The sequence below is a fragment of the Lissotriton vulgaris genome, chromosome 12 (assembly GCF_964263255.1).
Source record: "Lissotriton vulgaris chromosome 12, aLisVul1.2, whole genome shotgun sequence".
Taxonomy (NCBI): Eukaryota; Metazoa; Chordata; class Amphibia; order Caudata; family Salamandridae; genus Lissotriton; species Lissotriton vulgaris.
This window is the reverse complement of record NC_141700.1, coordinates 158,189,072-158,207,513: the sequence shown is the minus strand read 5'-3', so window position 1 is coordinate 158,207,513 and position 18,442 is coordinate 158,189,072. Positions and strand designations below refer to the sequence as shown.

At 45.3% G+C, this 18,442-nt stretch overlaps 1 protein-coding gene across 1 annotated transcript in view; it reads left to right on the top strand.

Annotated features, from left to right (window-relative positions):
- Positions 1 to 18,442, top strand: part of HSF4 (heat shock transcription factor 4) — a 385,922-nt gene that overhangs the window by 121,647 nt on the left and 245,833 nt on the right. Inside the window, exons 4-6 of the mRNA XM_086947661.1 lie at positions 3,429 to 3,553; positions 8,412 to 8,487; positions 12,658 to 12,722. Of these exons, the coding sequence (XP_086803787.1) occupies positions 3,429 to 3,553; positions 8,412 to 8,487; positions 12,658 to 12,722 (266 nt within the window). The remainder of the gene's footprint in view (positions 1 to 3,428; positions 3,554 to 8,411; positions 8,488 to 12,657; positions 12,723 to 18,442) is intronic.

Genomic DNA, 18,442 nt, shown 5'->3' with positions numbered 1-18,442 from the left:
TAAAATCAAGGTTGGTATAATAAACACATAAAAATATGCAGGACATTGCGCTGCACCCCTGCATCGTGGGTTTAATATTCTTAGTTGTGCTGCCATTTCATGGAGCCAAGCGTGTGGTTTATTGTCGTAAAAATGTAGTCAATGCTGCTCCAAAACTAAGGTTCGCAGACCAGGCCTGAGGTATAGGTAGACAGTGGAACATCCCTTAAAATTGTAAAAAAAAAGTGTGAAATGTTTGTACTGTTCTCAGCAACTGGTAAATACTCTGGGCTGCAAGCACTCCACGCCATAGTTATTTTTGCTTACTGTGCAGCTACAGGCAGGGACTCATGCAAATTAGTTTTGGCCCTGCTCCAATAAGAAAACTCAAGCCTGACTGCTGGCCCATTTCCCCACTGAATAACAACACATACATTGGTGTAGGAAGTGGGAGGCGGTCCACCAGCACCCCTCCCGCTCTTACCTGTGGCCGTCGCGGGGCAGCAAACGCAGGGGCAGCCATGGGCGGGTAAAGGTCTAGCTATTCCACTGAGGACATGCAACCCAGAATGGTTTTGGCCTTTTGGCGGTGCTTCGGTGTAGCATAGTTTGAGTCCTATGGCTCACTATGAAACAGGGGGACTCGCACTCACGTATGACTACAATTAAAATGGAGGGTGAAATGCTTTCTGAAAGGTTTCATGTACATTGACATTAGGGTGTGGTCAGTGGCGTAACATTAGCCCCTGCAGCCCTCGCTGTGCTTGAATGCCCCAAGCTACATGGGGCCCCCACCGGCACTGTGCATGGGCCCCAGGCGTGAGAGTTTCTGACTGGGTTTGGAGTGTGGGGCCCCCTCCATGTACTTTGCAGGGCCCGACCTCTAGTTTTGTTACGCCACTGCATGCAGTGGAAGCATACGTGAGGATATAGACAGTCGCGTAGCCTCGGTGCCATGGACTCTGATGCAAGCATGGAATCGAAGAGCCATCCTCTGGTTTGGTAGTAAGAAATAGCCACTAGTTAGGGTAAAGTGGACCCCTGGCACTCCTAGCACATGGTTGACTGCACCTGCTGCACAAGTGATACCTACTTTCCTGGATATAGAGGGTGCATAAGACAATTGGCAAGAACAGGAGACCTGGAGGGCACCTGCATCCTTTATACACCTTTCATGGAGCCCCCTTTAGGTTTCATTTCATCACTGTTCAGCAGTCACCGGGCTTGGTGCCAAAATGGCATATGCATCAAGGTTAGTGGCAGCTTGAGAGGCTTTTATTCACAGTGCAGCTGCGGGCGAGGAAGGTCTGAATAGAACAATGAAGACAGCACTCTGCATTGCTGAAAAAACAGAGCACAGGGAAAGGTGGAGAAAAAAAGTGGCACAGAGAGTGGCACAAAATCAGGTTGCAGTTTTGAGGAGCATGAGGGGCAATCCCTCTGTCCCTGAAGCCTTCTTCACATTTCCTTGTGTCCATAGCTAGTAGAGGGCGTGTTTCAGGACTGAGACACAAGCGAGAATAGTCAAATGACTACGAATTGTTGAGACTCTTGCGTCAACGCTGCAGAAAGAGAGATAGCGCACCCTCGATGGCCTAACTTTGAGTCTTACAGTTTCATAGATTCAGAAGGCAGTGGTGCAGGGCTCGAGTCGGGGTACCACGCGGATGGACGGCGTCCCCCCAGGGACCGCCAGCAACACCAGTTGAATCCTCCACCATGCAGCAGTCTCCTCGCAGCGCCCGATGCCTCTGATGCCTGCGGCTATGGTGATGAGACCGACAGCGCTGCAGGTCGATGCTGCAGTGCCCAGTCCCGCCGTGGTGGTCCGGCAACGCCGGCCGGGTCAAATACCGTGCACTCCGCACATTTGAAATCTCACAAATTATATCCAGTCCGCGTGGAGTCCCCGGCTGCTGCTTCTGACAGACCTTACTTCCGCCAAGGACGTGAGGACACTGTTCTGGCGCCACAGTTAACTGAACGACTGAGAGGGCGCCCCGCTCAGCACTTTTGTTTCATTTATGCAGGCGGCCTGGCAGATAGAGTGAAACATTGTCGCACTGTCAGTGAGCGTCGCAATTGCATCTTTTAAGTGTCTCCTGCTGGCAAGTCTGCTGAGAGCTGAGCAGCAGGCACACAGGTGTCAGGGGCGCCAGCGCGCCCACTAGCACCCTGGCATTACGCTGCCAGTTTCAGCCGGCGCTGTCAGCAGAGGTCCCCTCATGTTTTAGGGTGGTACAAATGCACTTGGCACTCGCTTCCTTGCCGCTCCCCCTCCTCTTATACTGCTCTTGAGCAGGTAGTATCCTTGGCGCCCTCGTGCTGTGTAGGGATTGGCCTGTCTTCTCTGGAGTCTCAACATGAAGGCACATGTGGTTTTCTCCTTCAATACTGTCATCCGTTTCACCTGGGTGCCCAGTCTGGAATGTCATTTCTCAAAAGTGTTTTCACTTTGTGATCATTTGATGCAAGTATTTTGATTCTCTCACAATTGATTTTGTATTGTTTTATTTATTTATTTATGTTTTTATTGAATCCATAGACGACTTTTAACCCAACTGCTAATTTCAAAAAATAAAAAAAACTGTAAAAATTCAAGAATATGTCAAGAAAGTGTGAACTAAAGTAGCCGGGCATAACAAAGAATACGTTCACTAAAAAAAAAATCACGAGGAAATGCAAGGTTATGGGGTAACTTGTGCTGTTTCTTAAGAACAAAGACAAAGTCGAAAAACTGAGAGTAGCTTGTTCCATATTCTTGGACATTATCCTTTTTCTAGTGAACTTTTGATCTATTAGGAAACTGAGCACCACATTTAGATTGGGTTGTGTGTTGCCTTATGTGTGGTGATCAGAGATACAATTTGTGGTGTTCTCCCACATAATTGAATTTTATTTCAACTTACAAATTCATCCAGTCTACAATATTGACTACCACAATATCTTTAAGTTAAGTATATGTAGGTATGTCTAGATTTACTATTCTTAAGTCCACATTGATTTACCTTAACGATGTATACATTGTCAAGGTAAAAGGATGTGAAGTTCAGAACAGTAAATCTATACTTACCTATACATGTTTACTTTGATGATATAGTGGATGATGTATATTCAATAATTTTGTAGGCCGAAATAAAAGATGTGATGTCCATAGTCCTGCCACCTATGATGCAAATGACAATTTCATTTGTGATGTCATCAACTATCTAATTTGTGAAGTCAACTGTGATGACTTGTGTTAGCGTATGAACAGTGCATGACGGGAGGGTAGATGGTGCTAGCTATTCTTTTGCAGATAATGTATCTTCAAGTAGGTATTTAATGCTATATGCAGTGCTCACCTGAAGCCATACTTCCACCTCAATAAGCCAACAGAAGAAGCAGTGTAAGCAGAATATATGCCCCAGTCATGCTACAAACAGTAAATAACTACCTACTATTTACAGGTGTCTGTTGTGAAAAATGAGGAGACCAAGATGCGGCAGGAGGACCTGAACAGGTTGTTGTATGAGGTGCAGATCTTGAGAGGACAGCAGGAGAACATGGAGTGCCAACTGCAGGACATGAAACAGTGAGTTCAGCATCCTCTCTGAAGACACCTCTTTCTTGCAAGTACTGTCTATTCTTTGGAAGACCCAAAGACAAACAGACTTTGTATTGCTAAAAGACTTCTCTCCTGAATCCACATATCCTGGTGGTGCCTACCAGCTAGGCTTGTGCAAACCAGCATTTTCTTCCCATGCACATTGCATTAAAACCTTGTAAAGGTTTTGGGGTTTCTTCGTATTATGTAATCTGCATGAAAACTGTTAGCGAGGTTTGCCATTGCATTCAAAAGTCATGTGTGATACCAGCTTAATGATCTGCCGATAGACTTTCTAAAGTCCATGCAATGTACCATCCTAGCGCAGCGCATGCAGCAGCGGAACACATTACTGATTCAACAACATATTTTCATCTCAAGTTTGATCTCCTGCAACTGGATATTACACAAAAATCTAAGCATTATAAAAAACTGAAATTATGCAAAACAACACATACCACAAAAGTTAGAATTTTTGAGAGATTATGCTCACGTAGAAACAACATGGTGGGCCTAATTTCAACAACCTTTCTCAGCATTTCGACGAACAATTCCTCTATTACTTCATCACAAAAACCTAAAATGTGACCTGACTCTTGGTAGGGGCTAAAGGAAGTCTTTGGTGACACCTCTCTGTGCCGTGACTAACAGGGTGAGACCACCCCAAAACAGCTATGGCCTACATAGAGCAACGCAACACGGCCTCCATATTTAACTGGGAAAAACAGGTTTCTCTGCATTACCAATAGACTGTGGATGCTTCTTTTTACTCCAAACATCATAAATGACTCAGTTTGGTCTTATTGTGATAAACTCTAATACCAAATATATCGAGTTATGTCTAGATATTGATACTGATTACAATAACAAGGTATTTAGACCCACTTAATACATATCATTTATAATCTGTAACATTTTTCCATGGTGAACTAAAATCAAATCCTATTTAGATGTGGCAAATCTACCTTCATAAACACACACACAAATTCAGACAATTGTAAAGTCTTTTATTGAAAATATAAATCGTATATAGAGGGTCTAAAAGGTATGCCAGGTTCCAAAATTTATTAAAGACTGTTTGGTCACTTGAGCCTTGGGACTTCAGACATAATGAAGTACATAAGAAACATAAGCATTTGTAAAGACTGCAAGGATTGTTCTCGAATCAGTGGGCGAGTATAATGTCAGGGAAGGGGGTAGGACTCTATGCAGTGAATTACTAAGAGTTTAAACATGCAGTGGTAAAATACAGACGACTTGTGCTGGGGGTGGAGTTGCAACCGACGGCCAACTTGTTCTCGCAGGGCGGGGGAATGGTGGCAGTCGACAGACATGACTCCTGCCGCCCAGGGCAGACCGCCACCGCTACCCCCTAGCTACGCCACTGGTGACGCAACAAAAAATAATGGGCCTCCCCTGCAGAATTTGAAGGGGGGTATTGAGTCGCCCATATGTCTCAGATACACATTGGCCTTAGGCTGAATGGGTGTCTCCGCAGGGGTAGTGGGGACCCTGAAAGGTCTTGGACCCCATCCTCTGTGCCACAGGGGCTGCAGAGGCCTGCGATACCCCCCTTTGAAATTCACAAGCCCGGTATAATCTTCTTGGATGCTGTTTTCCTTCCTCTTTTTTACTACAGGACCATCAGGTCTTGGCCAGTTGCCTTCTCCACAGCCTATTATTATTCAGTAATTTATTGCTCTCTATTGTGGACTAAGCGTCCTTTTCACCTCGCCAGGCCCAGATCACTGCCAGAACAACATTACTTTCCAACCAAGCAGGTAATTTGTTTCCTGTTGTTCAGGACTGCGGATTTGTGATTGTTATATTTCTCTCGCTTTCTGAGACCCTTCTGTCTTTCACTTTTGGCTGTTCACCTTTTACCCTCACTGTTACATTGGTGTTGATGATTGGCTTTGGTGGAAGGCAGAGGAGTCAATGCAACAATATTGACCATTTACTTGTGTTTTTTGGCTCAAACTATGCAGGCTCTGATAGGGTGCCAGCTCGGAAGGATGGCAGAGGCAGGGTTGTTGGCTGAGGACCATCATTCTTGGACAGGGCGTTTGTGCAGGAATTCTGTAGCTGCTCCCCAGTTTGCTTGGGTCTCCTTTGCCTTGATGATTGTGTTATTCAGGTTTATCGGTTGCTTTCTTGCTGGAGTTAAAGGGGCCCTTCTAATGCACACGTCTAACACTGGATAATGAACAAAGATCCTGCTGAAACTGCACAATGTCTCCTTTTCGTTTTTCTGTTTTGATCTTCAGTTCCAGATATGACGTTGAAGTGTGGCTTCTGGAGTGTCCTCAGATGATTCATCCGGAGCTGGCCCTACCTAGAGAGTGACTTGGTTGTCGCAGTGGGATAGGTTGGGTCAGTCTGGGATATTCCTATAAGTGTGTGGATGGACCCTTCTCCCTAAGCTTCAGTCAGTGGGGTACCCTCTAGGGCATGAGCTTGTTGGAGGTGGGCAGGTCACATTGTGTTGGGTAGCACTAGAATCAAGCTCCTTTCTCTTAGGCCCTTCTTTCTTCGATCTTCCTCGTCTCTATTCCAGCAAAGACTAGATCATTTGCTCGCTCTTTCAAAAGTGGCTGTAATGAAGTGTTGGTTCTTTTTTTCCTTAACCCCTCTTCATCTTTTTCCCAACTGCCATTTTTATTTGCTTTTCTCTTTGGTTTTCTCACACCAGCACTTCTAGTCTTCGTCTCTCACCACCATTCCTCGGCATGTCCCCTCCACGGTGATGCAAACAAAGCCTCAAGCCCTCCGTACAATCGCAGAGAGAGACCTATCATGGCTTGCAGCCAGACACGTCCATGCTCATCCATACACATAGTCCCCAATCCTCTCAGATCCCTGAGAGGATTGGGAACATGGCAATTGTCTCATGAGCTAACGCAAACCACTACTAAACCTCATGTACAAGCCAAACAGTTCACCATCACACCAAGTCTTAGAGAATCGCAGAACCATAAACGGTGTGGCGATTCTGAAAAAACAAGGGCACCACACAAATGGTAGAAGTGTGCTGTACAAATGCTAGTAATATAGTGCAATTTACAAGTGTTTGTTTTTCCTCCTGGACTACTTAAATTGCTTATTTAATCATTTGGTGATACGTTATAATATTTTAACACCACCTTTAGAAATCTATGGGGCATATTACCAACAACTAGCGATATTTATCGCTAAATGGGCTTAGCAAGTTTTTTTTAATCGCCAAGCATTGCAGGATATTATCGCAGAGATAACGTGCTATTAGCAACGTTTATCTCTAAAGCGATAAAATATCCGGCGATAGCGGCAAAATGCATGAATATCGCTGAGAATACAGCGATATTAACGCCAATAGGGTCTTAGCCATAATATCAACCTCTCATTGGATATAATGGCTAAGAACTGGTCTGAGCAGGCGTTAGCTTTTGAAGATATTCGCGCTTAGCACGAATATTTCCATTGCTACGCCTGCGTTGATAATAGGCGATAGCGATGTTAGCGACTGTTTTTAGTCGCTAACAGGTTGGTTACGCCCACTTTGCATGTCATTAGCGATAAATATCCCTGAGATGCAAAGCGGGCCGCAAACCGCTCGCTATCACCTAAAAGCTGTCGCTAACTGATGTTAGCGACAGCTTGCTAATAGGGCAATGAAATTATCGCCGCTTAGCGTCCGAAAAAAGGCTGCTAATGAGGTGATAATTTAATTTTGGCCGCCTTGATAATATGCCCCTAAATGTCTTATTACATAGGCCACTAGAATTATGCGGCAGGTGAGGACCAAATTATGTGGCAGATATGACTAAAAAATTTAGCAAGAAAAGATAAATGATGCAGCATAATGAAGCACATTTAGTGATAGTTTACCCCAATATTTTGTCGTTGTTACATGTTAACACATCTGAGTGAGGTTTCACCGCATTAGCACCAGTTTGACTCCCAAGTACACCAATCATCATTGTGACCAGCCAAGGTTTGTAAAGCGCCTTCCACTAAACGGCATCAGGTGTCGCCATGTTTTTAGTACCTTTTCATCAGTTTGAGCTAGGAACAATTTTTTGTTAAAATCTGCAGATTATGTAGCAGATGCCAGATTATGTAGCAAAAGTTGACAAATTCATAAGTATGCAAAAAACACCACAACTGCAAAATCGTAAAATTCCAGTGACACTGCTTATTACATAAAGAAGAACGCTGCTTGGTAGGCAGAGATGTTTTATTTGCTCTTCATACACAGTGTGCTCACTGAGCTTGTGAATTCACTCTTGCTGATTATAAAAATTTACACCAGAACCACAGTAGCAAATTGGGTTTCCCTGGTTGTTGGCTAGAGTCGTAGATTCCACTAGCCTACTCATGACCATAAATAGCATGGCTAAAACATTTAAAGAATGAATTCAACTACCATTTATATTCTACGGGGATAACATATTCCAGCTATACCTAAAAGGTGAAAACAGACTAACAGGGCCAATTTTCAGCCACAAGAGGTTTTAAAAAGTGTTTTCCAGAAAAATAGTTTTTTTCATTTTAAATATAACACCCAATATTGCACATGGAGTATTAAAATATAATTCCTCTTTCGGGTGTCTTGAAAATGTCTTATTTGGAGTGCCAGTGGCTTGGCTAGACACTTCCTTCTGCCACCCAAAATATCCAGTACAGACTGATCCTCATCGGATCTCTTGCATGGTAAAACAACTATACTCACCCACTTGTCGCCATACCTTTAAGAATTCATATGCAGTAATTGATACTCCAGCAAAATGTCATATTTCCCCCTTAGGAGGGGATAAAGCAGTTGCGACTTGTCAGACTTATACGCCTTGTTTTTTTTCATTTCTAGACAGAATGAAGTTCTGTGGCGTGAAGTTGTTTCTCTTCGACAGAATCACTCCCATCAGCAGAAAGTGATCAACAAGGTAATTAATGCAGCGAATCAACTCAATATTACGACGCCATTTTGCTGTGTTTTGCTTCTGCTGAGTTTACCCCAGTGTACCCAGGCATGACAGAAACGCCTTTGGGGCCAGGGGGGCAAAAATGTAATGGGGCCCATATATGGTCTGTAATCAGATTTTGTGAGAAAAGATAAATAAATAAATTATTCTTAGGTTAAAAATACTACATGTGAAATAAAAATATTACATGTGAAATAGACTCCTGATGATAGAGACACACACTGCTAATGCGATCATATTTTTTTAAAGTGTCGAACGTAACCAGGTTTAAGATCAGACAGTCCCTGTCTAACCTTTTCCCAAATTTTCTTCAACCGCCTTCACCTCGGATTATTTTGAATAGTTGCCATTTCCAACTGAAGCAGAAAAGCCAAGTCCTACCACAAGGTGAGAGGATCCGGGGCCTCTTTTGGAAGCCAGGCACATGCTATAAGTAGCCTGGCTGTAGTTACAGCAAAGAAAAAGACCCCCATGACATTGACTGAGGCACTGGATGCAAGCCCCCCTATGGTAGTTTTAGGTTCTAGGCGAATACATGTCTTCAAAAAAGCAAAGTCCTGCCACCAGGGGCCTGTAATGATGTATATGCAGTCTAGTCTTTGTGGGTGGAGTTAGGGGAGTTACAGGAAGAGGAGGAGCATGGACAGGAACGAGGCGGTCAGAGTAGGGACAGGGAACAGCATGGACGCAAAATAAAGAGCACGCGAAATACAATTTATTGCAGCGTCGTTATTGTGGAGCACGACACTACAGGGCCGTATTACATAAAGTGCCCCAGGGGCACAACAGGACTTTGTGCGGCCCAGGGGCACTTTGGAATTATAGAAAGGGGTGCAGACGCTTTTGCGCCCCCTTCTATAATATCGATAGCGCTGGTGCACTTAAAGCGCCTGCGTTATCAACAAAGGGTGTTCCCTCATTTGCATAGGGGATTGCCCTACGCAAATGAGTGAATTCCTTTGACTCTGCGCCCGCGCCATATTACAGACGCTGGCGCAGAGTCAAAGAAACCCTCAGGAGGCGCACAGACAGTATGGCATTTAAAAGGTGGGGCACTGTCAGTGTGCCCCCTGAAAGCAGCTCTCTGCAGGGGGCACAGGGGGTCCCTTGAACCCTCCCAGACATCCCCTTGCAGGCGGGTGCAGTCAGTGACTGCACCCGCCTGCAAGGGGATCTCTAATCCCCTTTGAAAGTGAAGGCGGGTGCCACCTGCACTGTGAAAACACGGAGGGCTGCTCCGTGTTTTCACATGAATGCACTGCCCCCAGGTCAGTGCAAGTGCACAGCTCCCCCTTGGGCAGGCAAGTGCACAGCTGCCCCCTGGGTAGCGTATTCACCATAATGGGGCGCATTGGCATTGTTTGTGCCCGGCGCACCTTTTCAAAGATGCACTGGGCGCAAACAATGCCAATTCGTAATATGGCCCCTGGTGAGAGGATCCGGGGCATCTTTCGGGGACAGCGTCAGGCTATAAGCAGCCTTGCAGTAGTTATAGCAAACAAAAAGACCCCCATGACATTGACTGAGGTACTGGATGCAAGCCCTTATGGGAGTTTTAGGTTCCGGGTGAATACGTGTCTTCAAAAATTTGCGATTAAATAAAAAACATTATTCCAATATGTCTACTAGTTATGTAGTTGCAAGAGTTAACATAAGAGCAGGCTGTTGTACGACTTTACGTAGTTTTCGTAGTCGGAGTAGAAATCCACTGTTTTTGTTTCTGATATTTGCTGACGATACATCTTTTTGGCAAGCGATATATTTTATAGAACCCCAAGAGACACTACAAGTAGCTCATGGTGATCTTCACTGATGAGAAGTAGCTCTCATTACACAAAAAGGTTGGAGACCGCTGCAGTACACACACATTTAGTATGACATGAATGAGTGCTGGTATAAACGGTGTGACATTCTATTCTAATAAATAAAGCACCATTGATGTAAGGTGGACCGATCTAAAGTGTAAATACAAAATGATTAGTAGCTGGATGGGAGCCCCATTAAAAAGATGTGGGTTCAAAATGAATAACAAACAAGGCTTGGGCTCCCTGCTCTGAAATGCCTTCCCCTGTTCTACTCCATACCATCTCCTGTCTCCGGGAGTTTCAGAAGGCCCTAAAAATTCCCTTCCCAAGACTCAAGCACCCACAATCACTTGCAGTTTCTGCTGGAACTACTCACCTCAGCCAAACTCTTTATAAGAAAGCAAATATGTACACTATGGGGCAGATTTACAAGCCCCTTGCGCCTCTTTTACGCCACAGTTGCGTCACTTTTGTGACGCAGTGGCGGCGTAAAAGAGGCACCAAGCTGCGGGGTATTTACAACGTGACGCATCTGGGACAGGCGTCACGTTGGAAAGCCCTGCGCCAGAAGTAGGCGTTCGGTGCATAGGGGGGCGTTCGTTCTGGCGCAGGATCGCTTCCTAAAAGTGGCTGAGTGAAATCTACAAGATATCACTCAGTCACTTTTAAGCCCATGCTGCGTCAAAACCCTGCGCCTGCTTGAAGCAGGCGTAAGAATTGACACAGCGTTTAAAAGATAGGGCACCCCGGAGCCTTGCTGGAGCAGCGTCGCGCTTGCGACGCAACTCCAGAAATGTGACTCCTTTACGGCACAGATGCGTCACGCATCTGTCCGTTTCTGCCCCATGGTGCGCCACATTGTAAATGCAGCGCATCCATGGTGGCGGAGCCCTGACGCACAATAACTGGCGCATCCCTGCTGATATGCAGGGATGCGCCAGTTATTGTAAATCTGCCCCTCTGTATTGAGCTGTTATGCCCTAAATTGTGCAGGCCCATGTCCCTCTTCACAAAGGCAACAGCCGCTACTTTTTCCTGTCAAATGGAAAGGCATTTTAGGCAAGACCACACCCTGGAAGAGCCTCTGGGTGTTTGGGGTGAGAAGAAGGTTCTTGTTGATGGAGTGTAGTCGCAGTGAGTTTGTGGAAAAATGGTTTGTTTTCGGGTGGTCTGGGGCCTGAATACTGTGGGTGACCCATCAGCAATTCAGCGTACTTGTGAACAACATTTTGATTCCTTCCCCTACCCCACATACCTGGGAACATAAGAATGTTTTGTCATTTCATCCTCCAAACTATATTCTTTGACATTTTTTACAAGAACCCCCTATAATTGTGCTTACAGTCATACTCAGGAGACAACTTCCCTCCAAGCAGTTATGGACACTGTTTCCCTTCCTAGAATGTTTTGTGATATCGGATGCCTTCTTTTGTACTTCCCTTGAACTAATTAGACTAACACACCTGAAATAAACGATTTGTAGGTGAAAAATTCGGGACTGCAAAACGTGTCCATAATGTGCTGGAGTGAGGTGATCACCCTAATTTGTGCTACAATTGACCCCAGTTTTGGCCAATGTGTTGGCAGTAGCTCATGTATCTATCCTGCCACATGTTGAGAAGACGTTTCACTTAAGTAGATGAAGGATCTCTCACAAATTGACCTGTATGAGAATTATTAGCATAAGCTGTGTCACTGGAGTAGAAATGGACTCTTGTTCCTGTTTTATCAACACTACAAGTACTTAAATATGTTCCAGAAGTCAGATGTGCAAATTTGCAGGTCTTAACAAAACATACAGCTAAGCACTTTCCAGATATAATTCAGAACATTCCATTTCATTTCATGGTGGCATGACTGGGATAATCAAGCATAGGTAGTTTCAGCTTCTCAGATGAGCACAGGTCATTCCTTGGAATGGAAATGTCACCTTACTTCGTTTATTACACTGCTTACACAATTCAGATTAAAGTAACTCTCTGTCAGAAGCGTAACCGAGCAAGCTTGCGTGGTTCCCTGATTATAATGCTTCTCATAAATTAGAGTAGACAGGTACATTAGTAGTTATTTTGGAACCAAATATGTTTTCTTTGACTCCCACATTTGTTTTAGATGGCCCATCTGTGACCTACAATTGAAACCTTTCACTGTTTTGCTTACTCAGAATTTGAATTGTGTGGTTTTCCTGTTGCCTGGACAGCGGTTTTGCTAATCTGAGCCCTGCCGAGGCAGATGCTCGCTTTTTGTGTGACACCTGGCCCTGTGTGCATGGACTGCTGAGTCATTGGTCATACTAACACGTGACCTTTTTGCTCTCCAACCATAGCTGATCCAGTTTCTCTTCGGCCAACTCCAATCAAACCCGAGCCCGGCAGGAATAAAGAGAAAAATGTAAGTACCCTTGTATGACAAGCCACAGTGCGCTGAGGGACAATGGTCACTCCACTGAAAGCACCAGCTCAGCTCTGCTTGGGGGCTGCTGGGAGCTGGGTCACGTGACATGGTCACCGCGGAGGCCACTGATGAATAGGTTTAAAGTGCTGAGCAGGGCCTGCTGCTTCTCTTCATTCATCAGTCTTTAGAGAAACTGCCCCATCAGCTCTCTGGTCATAGCCTGGTCATATAGATGAAAAGAAGGAGAAGGGAGTAAAGTGTCACATGTGTGGACGTAATTGTATGCGAGATATGTTGTCTCCCCTTCTATGCGCAGACTACCCAATTCCTAATCTGAAGATGGGGGTGATCTCCTTGATAATCACCCAAAATATCCTTAAAACATATTCAGTCATCCCAGATATTCCTAAAATGGCCATAATTATCGCCAATCACACTGAAATTGGTCGCACTTTGAACTGCCGGTGAGTTAGCACCCAACCAGGTGCCTCCCTGGAATCCATGGGCAGTATGGAACTGCCCTTAAAGAACTGCATCTACGCTACGTTCACTGTCCATGATACCGTTGTGACATTCGGTCACTTCTGTAGGTGACTCTTCCTTCTCGCTGAGTCCTGGATCCGGAAGGGACTCTAGTGAAAGCTGCAATGCAGCCCTGTGAAAACTGAAACTCAATGATTGAGCAGCCTGATGAGACCTGATTACAGAAACCAGGATCAGGTGGGGTAGGTGGCATGGCAATGGACAGTGTATCTATAATTGGGATACTTCTTTACTGCACACTGTACAGTAGGCTTACCACACTATAGATGCTCACAAAACACTATGCATGTATAATTTGGGGCACCACTCGGGAAGGGGTGGTCTTAGGCTGCCATTACACAGCTGGCCCGACTATGTCCAAGAAAACAGTCAGAAATGTATTTGTGTAAGTTTTATATCTATGTTTGGAGTAGATTTCCAAGGTTTTAATGCCCACATGCATCAAGCATTTTTGGAGTCGCAAACGGTGCGATTCCTTAAAATCGGCCGTTTGCGATTCCAAAAATGCTTTTTCAGATGCATCATTATTTTGTGATGAAAATCGCTAATTTTGCGACTTTCCAGAATGCGATTGCATTTAAGGAATCGCAAATTTGCGATTCCTTAAATGCAATGCATCATTCTGAAATCAAATTGCGAATACAAAGTTTGCAAGTGCAAACTACCACGAGGTTGAACCTCGTGGTAAATTGCGAAAAATGTTTAAAATGTCCTAATTTACATTTTAAACAATGTCTTGTTACAGACACACATGTCCTTAGGACATGTGTGTGTGAAACATCCATTTAAAAATACATTTCCAGATATCTGTCCTGGGGTGAATGCATGACATTGTTCTGCATTCTGTCCATCAACTGTTGTTTTTGGTTTTGAATAAACAGCATACTTGATCAAGGCACAAACGTGAATGGGGCAAGACAGGCCTCCTGTTAGCAAGGATAATCAATCCTGATAAAAAGGGGAACTCATATTATAGATGACAAAACAACGTAAAGAGACCCGGTCTACTCCAAATTTGAGATACCAGAGATAGGCCTAGACCTATGCACAAACAATAGATTAGCATGGCGCCAAACAAAAAGTCAAGATATCATTTTCACATATAGTTGGGTAATCGTGGCAGATATATATATATATGTCGGTTACCATGTACGGAACATTCACGCCCAACAGCCACTATCAAATGCTTTAATTATTGCACCTTACAAGAAAAGGCACCAAAATGTTAGACATTCATTAGGAATTATAGTTTAACAGCAACCTCGGAAAGATGGCCTTAGTGTGTGTGGGGCAGAGTTAAGCCTAGTATTAAGGGGGTTTATATAAAACGGAAAAGGTCAGAGAAAGGCACTATTTGAAGATCAATGGAATGATACATGAGTGAAAAGTCTACTTATTTATTTTGGTTTAGACAGTGCGCATAAACAGGAGGACTCATGGTGACTAGGCACGTTCTACCGTGATAGATTGCACAGGTGAAAATAAAGTAATTTAAATTGTGAGCAGACTTTACACTGTAGCATTTTAGTTGGAGGAGGCACCCAGCATGTACTCTTGGATAATCAGGTAGAAGCAACGGAAACAGTACTACAATACAATGTGTGGTTTGGTGAATATACGAGGGAAGGTCTGGGTGTACTGGGATTTTTTCAGTAGAAATAAGTTTGTAGTCAGGCTACAGAAGGGCTGTGTGCGATCGAAGCCCTGTGGAGGAGGGGCTGAGGTGATCTGTGTATGAATCTCTTAGAGGAGGAGCCCTGCTTATAAAGGAATTCTTGCATTCTAGGGTGAGTGGGGGCTACGTGCGATAGTGGTTTGTCTGTGAGTAAAGGGGTCCATGTATGAAAAGGTTTCTTTCCATGAAAGATTGTGCTTCATGAATACGCTGCAGGGATACACTTAAGCAGGGAGAGTTTGCGGTGTATATTTGATGGTCACAGGCGCAAGCCAGCTAAGGATTCGGTCGCCACTAGTGTCTCACCTCGCTGTGATCCAAAGTCCCACTCCTTTCCTCGGGATCCAGATCCACAGCTGCCGCCACAGTGCGCAGGAAGCACAACCTCTGACCCTGACTACAGTTTCACACGAATGCGCACACCACCCTTTAGCAAAGATGTTCGGAATCCATGGTGGGGACTAGTTCACCTTAGATGACAAGCCGGGTAGCAAAAAGGTCAGCACCACGTAGGCAGTCTTACCAAACACTGCAGCAAGAACCCTGTGTAACTGATGAACCCCCACCCCTCACCCACCAACAAGGCCTCCTTTGGCTCCACCCCCATCACCCACCCACCCCGAGGTCTCCCTTGTCCCGGGAAAGCATTGAGCACTAGCCGCTGGCCCGCATCTTGAAAGCCACCCTGCTGACTGCAATACTCCTTCACCAGCCCGCCACACTGCTGAGGGGGTATTCATTCTGACCTACAGATACTAGTAAAGGGTGGAGGAAGCACACTGATGGATGTACCCGCACACAATTAGCCCGGATGCACAACTGAGTACTAAATGCTTTCTACTGGAGTGAGTAATGCGCTGCATGTACCACAATGCATCTCGCAAGAGTTGGCTGTGGGTTGCGGAAGATAGCAGCCCAGTGGAAGGTAGAGGGTACGCAGGGTACGCTTTCGAAAGGCAGTCGCTTCTTCTTGCCAGATAGTGACTCGCTCTGTATCGCTACGTTCAGTAACACTAGTGCCTACGGCCGTCAAGGTCGATACAGAGTTGGGTGGCCTTTCTCCAAAAGAGGAGGGCGAGTTGGAGGACGGCGAGATAAGTGACGTGGATAGCGGCGACCCCCAGGATGGAGGTTAAGTGGCGGGACCGGCCTCGTGCTACCCTGCGGTTCGGCGTGGGAGCTTTTGGCGCTGCTATTCCCCTCTGCCTCACACCTACAGACAGAAGGAGCCACAATACCGCTCTCCTCCTGCTGGCTCAATGGGACCCCAACAGCAGCAGTGCGAAGGGAACTCGCTGCCTTCTTTTTTGGGAACGCAGAAGCACCTTGCTGGATCGGCTCCGGTACCGAGGTGGCGGCCGCGGGCATGTTGCTACGGGCACCCTTCATAAGCCATACTGGGAGGATGAGTGAGGGGGCGGAGACAGGAGTTGGGGTGGAGGAGCTCCAGAGAAGCCCCCAAGAAACTTTGGAGGCAATCACAGTGGAAGTAGTTGGAGAGATGCAACCTCCAGGAAGAAAGGAACCGCAGCGCTACATAACACAAGCGCTCGCCATGACGTAGACTTTTCTCTTTAAGGTCTGCTTTCCTTCAGAAGTAAAAGGTTTGTTATCTTTATGGGGCCATGTGTTTGGCCCCATAAAGATAAGAAACCTTTTACGGCAGAAGGAAGGCAGACAAGCCTGTCCAAGTGTGACGGCGCAAAAGGAGAAAAGTCTACATCACCAAAAGCTCTTTCCCAATGGCTGGCCACCGTTTAGCATAAACGCTGACGCCGGCCAATAGGAAAGAGGGCGGGGCTTAAAGCCTGATACTGATACTTACTCAAAAACATAAAATCTCGCCAGCAAGACTGCGCATGTGCGCAGCCCATGCAGGCGAGACCTAAAAACAGGCCTTTGTGTGGGTGGCAATATAACCTGCAATAAAAAAGCTCACAAAATGCAACATGGAAACATCAAGATTCATCCACAGAATTTCAGTCATTCAGGCACCCAGGCAAACCTGCCAATTCAAGACCTTTCTGAAAACTAGACACCCAAGTGAATCCAGGGTCCAGGGTGATTGCATGGCTGGCACTCATTTTTCTTACCCACCCCCCAATGCCTTGTGGATGTCAAACTTTGGCTACAATTACAGATGTTCCTCTAGTTTCTTTGAGGGGGAATTTCCAGAATCTGCAGGGATTGACAATAGTCCTACCCCCCACCATTCCCACACTTCTCCTGATGCAACAGTAGTCAACTTGTGTGAGTGGGCCTGTTGCCTGCAAATACCAAAATGCAATGTGGAAACGTCAGGACTTTTCCATTACATTATAATCATTCTATGGATGTGGGTAACTTCTATATTTGGACCTGTGGTTGGCCGGCACGCAAAGAAACTTACCAATACTTGATTTTTTAAAACTTGCCACCCAGATGATTCCAGAATGGTGTGTCTTGTGTAGACCTCACTACTTTTTTTCTTACCCAGAATGCACTGCAAACGACAAATTTTGGCTAAATTCATAGACTTTTCTCTATTTTATGTGAGGAGGAACTTCCAGAATCTGCAGGGATTGACAAACGTCCTACCTCCCAATATTCCCACACTTCTCCTTATACAATTTGTACTCAACTTGTGTGAGTGGGCCTGCAGATGTCAAACCTTGGCTAAAATCACAGAGTGGTCGCACATTCTGTGAGAGAAAATTCCAGAATCTGTGGGGATTTACTAAAGTCCTATGGATCATTGTTCCCACACTTCTCTTGATAAAACCAGCAACCGGTTTGAGTGGGAGGGTTCATCACCAGTGACAGGAACTGGTCAAACCTTAGACCATGTGAAGTCAATGTAATGCCAATGTGATTTTCACATGATTACATAGTTATAGTTTTGGCCCGTCCCTATGGCATGCAACACGGTCCACCAAGACGTGGTCTACCATTTTTCTCAGTAGAAGTGTGGGAATGCAGGTCGGTAAGACTTTGGCTATTGACTGGAAGTGCCTGAGAAATGTAGGAAAAATTGTGTATTTGACCAGTGTTGCAAGGGTTGCAAAAATGCCAGCCAACCCAGGCTCAAACTGTTGCAATCATCCCCCGTAGAAAGAGAGAGATTTTGATCTATTTTTAGGTCAAGCCTAGGTAGTGCGCATGCTCTGTCTGCAGGACCTGTAATACACAGTTTTGTGAATGTAATCCCGCCTGCCGCTTTCCGTTGGTTCACTTTGGTGTTGCTTTGCTTTCCTGGCTCATTATTGGATGGCACTCCGATATGTCACTTCCGTTTTGTGGGAAGCAGCACCGACCAACTACAGTTAAGTTACGCTGTAGGTCTGTATGCCTTTTGTTTTGGGACTACTTCTTTATTTATTTTTGGGGAATCGCCATGGCGCACACTTCACAGGTTGCCACATGCACATGTTTAATATGCACAGGTGCCATTATATTGGAGGGGGCGCCCGCTATCATTATTATTACTTTTTATGTATTACCATGTCGTCTGCTTCACAGG